This window comes from Triticum urartu, chromosome 6A (genome assembly GCF_056163025.1).
Source record: "Triticum urartu cultivar PI428250 chromosome 6A, HENAU_Tu73, whole genome shotgun sequence".
Taxonomy (NCBI): domain Eukaryota; kingdom Viridiplantae; phylum Streptophyta; class Magnoliopsida; order Poales; family Poaceae; genus Triticum; species Triticum urartu.
This window is the reverse complement of record NC_141878.1, coordinates 151,185,617-151,194,593: the sequence shown is the minus strand read 5'-3', so window position 1 is coordinate 151,194,593 and position 8,977 is coordinate 151,185,617. Positions and strand designations below refer to the sequence as shown.

At 43.4% G+C, this 8,977-nt stretch overlaps 1 protein-coding gene across 2 annotated transcripts; it reads left to right on the top strand.

Moving 5' to 3' along the window:
- Nucleotides 1-2,530: 2,530 nt before the first annotated feature.
- Nucleotides 2,531-8,203, top strand: LOC125517338 (glyceraldehyde-3-phosphate dehydrogenase GAPCP1, chloroplastic). Of its 2 annotated transcripts, none has more exons than XM_048682534.2 (14): nt 2,531-2,747; nt 3,250-3,323; nt 3,423-3,475; nt 3,562-3,600; nt 3,915-4,015; nt 5,207-5,319; nt 5,801-5,900; nt 6,000-6,146; nt 6,327-6,387; nt 6,513-6,610; nt 6,687-6,829; nt 7,477-7,560; nt 7,645-7,734; nt 7,826-8,203. In XM_048682534.2, exons 1-14 carry the CDS (start codon nt 2,661-2,663, stop codon nt 7,878-7,880), a joined length of 1,245 nt encoding a protein of 414 aa, XP_048538491.1. In that variant the 5' UTR covers nt 2,531-2,660; the 3' UTR covers nt 7,881-8,203. The 2 variants fall into 2 exon arrangements, with proteins under 2 accessions (XP_048538491.1, XP_048538490.1); XM_048682533.2 differs by having other exon boundaries at nt 2,532-2,747; nt 3,417-3,475.
- Nucleotides 8,204-8,977: the final 774 nt, after the last annotated feature.

Genomic DNA, 8,977 nt, shown 5'->3' with positions numbered 1-8,977 from the left:
TATATAAAACCATATGCTTTGATCACCTCATCAAAGCGTATATTCCAACTCCGAGATGCTTGCACCAGCCCATAGATAGATCGCTGGAGCTTGCACACTTTGTCAACACCTTTAGGATTGACAAAACCTTCTGGTTGTATCATATACAACTCTTCATTAAGAAATCCATTAAGGAATGCAGTTTTGACATCCATTTTCCAGATTTCATAAAATGTGGCAATTGCTTAACATGATTCGGACAGACTTAAGCATCGCTAGGACTGAGAAAATCTCATCGCAGTCAACACCTTGAACTTGTCAAAAACCTTTTGCGACAAGTCAAGCTTTGTAGATAGTAACAAGTGTGAACTATTGGTGTTAAATCAGATGGCGATGTGAACTAGATTATTAACTCTAATGCAAGTGGGAGACTAAAGGAAATATGCCCTAGAGGCAATAATAAAGTTGTTATTTAAATTTCCTTATATCATGATAAATGTTTATTATTCATGCTAGAATTGTATTAACCGGAAACTTGATACATGTGTGGATACATAGACAAAACACCGTTCTCTGGTAAGCCTCTACTAGACTAGCTCGTTAATCAAAGATGGTTAAGTTTCCTAACCATGGACATGTGTTGTCATTTGATGAACGGGATCACATCATTAGGAGAATAATGTGATGGACAAGACCCATCCGTTAGCTTAGCATAATGATCGTTAAGTTTTATTGCTATTACTTTCTTCATATCATATACATATTCATTTGACTATGAGATTATGCAACTCCCGGATACCGGAGGAATACCTTGTGTGCTATCAAATATCACAACGTAACTGGGTGATTATAAAGATGCTCTATAGGTATCTCTGAAGGTATTTGTTGGGTTGGCATAGATCGAGATTATGATTTATCACTCCGAGTATCGGAGAGGTATCTCTGGGTCCTCTCGGTAATGCACATCATAATAATCCTTGCAAGCATTATGACTAATGAGTTAGTTGCGGGATGATGTATTACAGAACGAGTAAAGAGACTTGCCGATAACGAGATTGGACTAGGTATGAAGATACCAACAATCGAATCTCTGGCAAGTAACATATCGATGACAAAGGGAATAACGTATGTTGTCATTACGGTACGACCGATAAAGATCTTCGTATAATGTGTGGGAACCAATATGAGCATCCATGTTTCGCTGTTGGTTATTGACAGAAGAGGTGTCTCGGTCATGTCTACATAGTTCTTGAACCCGTAGGGTCCGCACGCTTAACGTTCGATGACGATTTTTGTATTATATGAGTTATGTGATTTGATGACCGAATATTGTTCGGAGTCCCGGATGAGATCACGAACATGACGAGGAGTCTCGAAATGGTCGAGAGGTAAAGATTCATATATTGAATGATGATATTCGGACACCGAAAATGTTCCGGAGGTACCAGGTACATATCGGGTCACCAGAAGGGGTTCCGGACATCCCCCGGCAACTACATTGGCCTAATGGGCCAAGAAAGGGACAGACCAGCCCCTAGGGGACTGGTGCGCCCCATGTAGGCCAAAATAAGGGGGAAGGAAGAAGAGAGAAAGGAAGGGGAGCAATTCGGCCTCCCCTTCCTTCTCTCCTTCCTTCCCCCTCCGGATGAATATGGAAGGGGGAGGCCAATTTGTGAGGCGCCCAAGTAGGATTCGTCCTACTTGGAGCGTCCCCTTGGCTAACTCTCCTCCCCTCCAACCTATATATATGGGGGTGGGCACCGCTAGAACACACATCAACAGTTGTTAGCCGCGTGCGGCGCCCCCTCCATAGTTTACGCCTCCGGTCATATTCATATAGTGCTTAGGCGAAGCCCTGCGCGGATCACTTCACCCATCACCATCACCACGCCGTTGTGCTGACGGAACTCTCCCTCGACACTTTGCTGGATCAAGAGTCCGAGAGACGTCATCGAGCTGAACGTGTGTAGAACTCGGAGGTACCGTACGTTTAATGATTGAACGGTCGAAACGAGAAGAAGTTTGACTACATCAACCGCGTTGTCAAACGCTTCCGCTTTCGGTCTACGAGGGTACGTAGACACACTCTCCCCTCTTATTGCTATGCATCTCCAAGTTAAATCTTGCGTGAGCGTAGGATTTTTTTAAAATTGTATGCTATGTTTCCCAACAGGTCTGCTTTGACCATACTGTTAGCGCGTGCCTCCCTCCAAACCTCTAGGCGGACGTGCATTTTTCTTTCTTTTAAAATGTCGGGTGGTCCATAAAGAATTAAATAATGTCGGACAAATGACAATCGCCTTGCAAAAAGACGAACAACAGTTGGTCTTCCTGTGGGAAAAACCAAGCCAAAGTTGGCAAGATCCTCCTCCTCTTTTTAAAAACACGACGATGAACACGGCCAGCCAACCAAGAGATTCGGTGGAGGGGGTAGGCGAGGCGAAGCTCGCTCGCTCGTGTCATCGTGTGCAGCCGCTGTTTTTCTCCTCCCTCTTGTTATAAAACAAGCCTCGGGCCGCCACCTTCCCCCGCCCGCCCGCCTCCGCGAACGAAAGGCCAAACCTCTGCCCCCCTCCTTGGCTCCTCCTCCTCGTGACTCCCTCCTGCGGCCCCTCCCCCCTCCCTTGCCGGTCAAACCCTAACGCGCGCACCCACCCACCCACCCGTCAATCCCTTCTCCCATGGCGGCGCTCTCCGTGCCTCTCCGCACCGCGGCGGCCCTGTCCTCGTCCGGCGCCGGATCCCGCGCCGCCGCCGACCCCTCCAAGGTATCCGTTGCTTGCCCCTTCACACACGCACACTGTCTGTACGCGTAAAGCCCTAGAGGTTCCCTCAAAGGGCTGGCACACGCGGCGCCGGTGGGTTGATGCGAGTCCATTTCCGCGTCTAGATTTGGTTCCCGTCGTAATTCGCTCGAAAGTGTCATCTCTTCGGTGGTGAATTCAGCCATTTGAGCGGTTTGGCGCCGCAATACGTCCTACGGGCTGAATTGGGTTCAAGCGGCGCGTAGGACTTAGGTTCCCTGCTGTTTAGCACCTGTTCCGTGGAATTTAGCCGAGGCAACCCTATTTATTAACTCTGAATTAAGGTGTGGATTTGTCTGTATGTCAGTAAGCGTTGCTGTAGCTCCGTTGATTTCCACCTTTGTTTGGAATCTGTTGTTGTGTTATTACATCGCCAGAAGCCTCTCTCCTTCTCCTTTGATGGATTTTATGTTAGTCCTGAACTTTTTTGTACTCATATTGACGGGACTTGTCTGCTGTGGCATAGGTGTCATGCGTGAGGAGCACCCGCTCCGCTCATTTTGGCTGCAGCTTCCCCTCCATTGCGGCTTCCTCTTCATCGTAAGTGCCTCTTTCCGATGCATAATTCGCATTGCCTTGTGAACTGTATACCAAATTAGGATGTACTGCATCTAATTCGTGTATACTATAAAGTGCCAGGAACATTGAGCCACTTAGAGCTATAGCTACACAGGCACCCCCGGCCGTCCCACGTAAGTTGTTGGGCTCAGCAAACGTTGCAGCTTCTAGTGGCATTTGATTATTTTATAATCTTTACCCTTTTTGTTTTTCTCTGCAGAATATTTGAGTGGAGAGAAGACGAAGGTTGGCATCAATGGTGAGCCTCTTGTATACATAACTGATGCAAAATACTGTTGCAATCTAGATGAGACAGATTAATCCTTGCTGGTTGCATCTTTTGTCCAGGATGCTTAAGCCATGTTCTTTTGTTTCATAATATACTGTGTCGACAAAATAAAGTAGTTTAAGTATCATCTTGTAAGGTCTTCGGAACATATTTTTATTCCTCAGATGATCACACCAGGCACACATAGATAGCTTATATACATTGGTATTGTACGAGTCAAAAGTAGATGAAGTAATAATTCATATGCATTTTTTAATGTTAGCCTGTTGTTTTTATTACTGCAGGGTTCGGACGGATTGGGAGGTTGGTTCTGAGAATTGCAACCAGTAGAGATGATATTGAAGTTGTGGCTGTCAATGATCCTTTCATTGATGCTAAGTACATGGTAAGGAAATAATGCTATATGCTTTGCATATTTTGTGCTATGAGATCTTCTACACCTGAAATTTATAAAGTTAAAGGGTCGAACTCATGGTTTTGCAGTAGTTAGTTCTTTACTACTTTGTACGAAATTGATTCAAACCATGTTGCATAGTACTGGCATACCTTTTGTCTGTGTGATAGAGACCTCATGAATTTAATGAGTATTCTTTTTTTAGTTAATATAAATGTAACGAGGTAGTAATTTTGTCTCCAAGATAACTCGCACACAAATTATTCCCATTCAAATATAATGTACTATCTACATATCAATGAGTATGACAGGTGTTTGTGTGGCATACTCACAGTCATTCATCACTCGTGGTATGAGTGCTTATCTGGCTCACACTTCCAAACCACTGTCTCCTACCTTCTGCGATCCCCCTCCTTTTCACCGCGACCTACTGCTCTCTCCCATCCCCGCACAGGCAGGTGACTCTGGAAATGGGAGAGACCGGTGGGCATTGGTAAAGAGGAGTTCCAGTGCAGAAGGTAGAGGGCAGTCGACATTGCTTTCATTAAGGTAACATGAGCTAGAGAATGCTCTGATACCATGAATGATGTTGATGTATTTTGCCACATGAACGATTCCCGTGTGCAAAGTACATGTCAATGTTGGAATGAGCATGTGAAGCTAACAAGCAGCTATAGGAGAACTATTCTGTCCCACACCCCTGGTGCGGATTTCCTTGAGGACTTTTGCTGATAACAGGTGCAAAGTACCATGTAGCTCTGTGTCGCGAGGTAGCCAGGAGAAATGATAGTTCTCATAGTACCATTTAGTCCGGTGCCAAGTATCTTTCCTGTTAATTCATTCACAATATGTTTTGCCTGTGTTTCACCTTCATGTTGTATGTGACAACTTCTTCAGTCAATTCACAAAATCTTGTTTATAATGCACTGTATTTCTGTATTTCAAGCACATAAGCATTGGTTAAGCATCCAATTTTATGCAATTGGGATTCCTATTTTTTTCTGTTAGGTGCCATGACAAGAATCATCCAGTGGGATGATCTACTGCATTGGAATTTGGCAAATTTAATTCTGCCATTATATTTTTTTCTTCACTGTAAAATTAACAAGTCTGTATTTGCATGTGGTGTAGCATTTTGATGTGCTTTTCTTTGGTTCGAAGTTAATGTTCCCTTTTTTCCAGGCCTATATGTTCAAGTATGACTCCACTCATGGCCCCTTTAAAGGATCCATCAATGTTGTGGATGATTCAACCCTGGAGATCAATGGGAAGAAAATCACTATAACAAGCAAAAGGTAATTATGCCAGGGTTAGCCGATTGTCTGCCATGTTTGTGCAGTTCATGTAAATGCCATGGTCACTGAATATACACGACATTTTGTCCTGAAATAAGTACAAGTGGAGCAATGAAGTGGCCAAAGTAACATTATTACTACCTTCCGTCCCACAATGTAAGATGTTTTTGCAAGCTTCCGTCCCACAATATAAGACGTTTTTGCAAGGACTGAGGGAGTACTTAATAACTGATTCTTAAAAACGCATGATTTTGCACATTCATACGGACATATAATATCTATACCAGCGGAAGCTTGCTGTGCATCTGGTGTACTGCGTATTTCTTTTCATACTCTGGTTCTGATATTCATGTCAGTTGTGACTGAACTTATACTTCTGGGTTGTGGCTTTTGTCAGTTTTTTCTTCTTCAGATCCTTTATTTTGACATTTTGCGCTACATGCGTATTGAAGGATTTTAATCTTTATTTCTCAATTTTCAGAGATCCCGCAGAGATTCCTTGGGGTAACTTTGGAGCTGACTATGTTGTTGAATCTTCTGGTGTTTTTACAACCATCGATAAAGCATCGGTACACTTGAAGGTCTGTATACCATTTCTTTCGTAATGTCGTCTAATTAGCGAACAATATGCCTTTTGCAATGAACACTGTGTTGAGCCTTTTGCTACCTTGTTTATATAGGGTGGTGCTAAGAAAGTGGTGATATCTGCTCCATCCGCAGATGCTCCCATGTTTGTGGTTGGAGTAAATGAGATGAGCTACGATCCCAAGATGAATGTTGTTTCTAATGCAAGTTGTACCACTAACTGTCTTGCTCCTCTTGCCAAGGTAACCTTTTCCCCATTCCTTATCCTGCTGGTTTTCAGTTTCCTTGACTAGTATTTACTAACTGCCAAGTTAATTGCACAATACGATCACGATAAACTGCTCTGTATTCTCGAAAAAACCTGCTCTTGATGATTAATCTATTCTACCGTCCTCATGATGCCCATGAATCATCATGTGCAGGTTGTTCATGAAGAATTTGGCATTCTTGAAGGTCTAATGACAACTGTTCACGCCACAACAGGTTTTTGTCTCATGTTCTGTAACTTATCAGTTCTCACAAATGGAGACTAGTGATTTTGCAGTCTTTGTGGAGTATTTGTTACTTTCAAACCAGGTGTCATAGCAAGTTTGTTCTTCTGTGTCCAGCCACCCAAAAGACTGTTGATGGTCCTTCAATGAAAGATTGGAGAGGAGGGCGTGGTGCTGGTCAAAACATAATTCCTAGCTCCACTGGTGCAGCAAAGGTAACTTGAGATGAAAGCATATCATGTGTCTATTTACGATTTTCGTTGTTGATTGACTGATTCTATTGTCCTGTAGGCTGTTGGGAAAGTTCTCCCTGAGCTAAATGGAAAGCTTACTGGCATGGCTTTCCGAGTTCCAACACCAAATGTCTCTGTGGTTGACTTGACCTGCCGGCTTGAGAAAAGTGCCTCTTATGATGATGTGAAAGCAGCCATCAAGTATGCAGAACCATCACATTTTTCATGCTCATTTCCTTATTACCTGTTCAGCTCTTTACATTTCATAGTTTCAGTTTGGCTTGTCTTGTTAAGCAACTTGTTAGCTTATGTAATAGTTACCAGTATTTTGAAGATTAACAGAATGCTCATGACACTTCTGAGCAAAATCTAAGATGCATATCCGAACTGAAAATATTTGAACTTAGGAAGTAGGAGCTGATGAGCAAATATGTCAAAATACAGTTAAATTCTTTTGCACTTACAAAAATTATACTCAACTCTTAGCTTGACAAGAATTATCTGTTACTCCCTCCGATCCATAATAAGTCTTGCAGTTTTGAACTAAGGTTAGTTCAACCTTAGTTTAAAACTGCGACACTTATTTTGGATCGGAGGGACTTAGTAACTTGAACGAGCTTCTCCTGCTAATGTATACTCCCTCCGTCTGAAAAAGCTTGTCCCTCAAATGGATGTATCTAGCACCAAGTTAGTGCTAGATACATCCATTTGATGGACAAGCTTGGGACAAGTTTTTTCGGACGGAGGGAGTAGAACCTAACAACTGTATGTGTCGATGTCATCATGTGTAACACTGCTTTCACTACCAAAACATTTGAGGGACCTTACTCGAATGCACCGTGTTTCAGGGCGGCATCAGAGGGTGCACTGAAAGGCATTTTAGGCTACACAGATGAGGATGTGGTATCCAACGATTTTGTTGGTGACACAAGGTAAGAATCACATCTGCTCGCATGGTAACACAATATGCTCTGCACCCATAGTACCAAAAAATCACTCCTTTCCCCGCGTCTCAGGTCAAGTATATTTGATGCTAATGCTGGCATGGGGCTGAGCTCTTCCTTCATGAAGCTCGTGTCGTGGTACGACAACGAGTGGGGCTACAGGTGAGTGTCTGTTTCTCTCCGCATAAAAGTTCTTTTCCCACATTTTCAGATCTTTGGTTAACCAATGGGTTCTCATTTTCTTTTGCTTCAGCAACCGGGTTCTTGATCTCATCGCCCACATGGCTCTTGTCTCCGCCAAGCACTGATCACCCCCGAGTGCTACTAATAGGCTGCAATTTTGCCGGTTCTTTTTATTTTCAGAATTTATTATTGCCTTTGTTGTGCCTTTTGAGCACAGGCAGAAATGGGTACTCGGATCCATGACTTGCTTGTAGCAGTGGATGAAATTTACACCGTAGCGTTATGAGCACGTCGTGGGATTTGTTGAGCGAATCTCATTTGTATCGGTGGTTTGATTTGTTGCTAAAAGAAATCACAAATTGTCCCCTTTGGACTTCTCATGTAGTACTATGATTCCTTCCTATTTTGTTTCCACAACTTATAGATGAATTTATCCAAGTTTAACTCTCGCATGTCATCTGAACCTATTTTTGCAATCATTTTTGGTTGCACATACCAAGTGGATGTCTGTGGTACGTGGTCACGGTAGACGATTGAATTAAGTGGATGGATCAGTTTGCATCTGGTCTGCATATCCTGCTTGTCTTGGTCCTATTCCGCGCATAGGGTGGGGATTGTTGAGCAAAAACGCACCCCTTGTGCTCATGGTGTGTTGTGGAGGTGGAGGCGGCAGGAAGGAGAAGATGGCGGTAAGGCGAGGTTGGGTGACGGGGAGGAAGAAGAGATGAAGACCGGAAGAGGACGGCCAGCCCAACTACCATCCCTAGAGCGTAGACGTACGCATTTGCCCTGCATCCATGCGTGGCGTGTGGAACAAGAGCACTCGAAAACTCTTCTCTGTGGTCATTCGTCACGTGGTGGTGCTGTATTTACGGTTAGGAGCTGATCGAGTGCTACTGGCTTATCTCAGACACGGTCGCTGAGCCTTTTGTGCCTCTCCACCAGTTACCTCTGAAACCCCCCATCTCCTTCATCCGCTCGAGTATAGGTGGCGATAAAGCGGTCACGCTGGGCATTCGGTTCCACTGATCGGTTCAGTGCTTTGGGTAATTGAGAAGTTTGGGCCTTTTTTGGTTTATAGGGCAGGAAAATTATATAAATAGAAAAGTCATAAAAAATGAAATGACATGCATCTCAAATCTTATGAGTAAAAATATGAAGAGTTGTTCTTTGTTTCACATCATAGAATTTTTTCATTGAGTCTAGGTTAATGTTTATTTTT

Bases quoted from the DNA above. Each gene is read 5' to 3' on its own strand.
- LOC125517338 (XM_048682533.2), top strand. From the start codon at position 2,661: ATGGCGGCGCTCTCCGTGCCTCTCCGCACCGCGGCGGCCCTGTCCTCG. The intron at 2,748-3,249 runs GTATCCGTTGCT...GCTGTGGCATAG, and splicing joins CCGCCGCCGACCCCTCCAAG to GTGTCATGCGTGAGGAGCAC. The intron at 6,147-6,326 runs GTAACCTTTTCC...CATCATGTGCAG, and splicing joins GTCTTGCTCCTCTTGCCAAG to GTTGTTCATGAAGAATTTGG.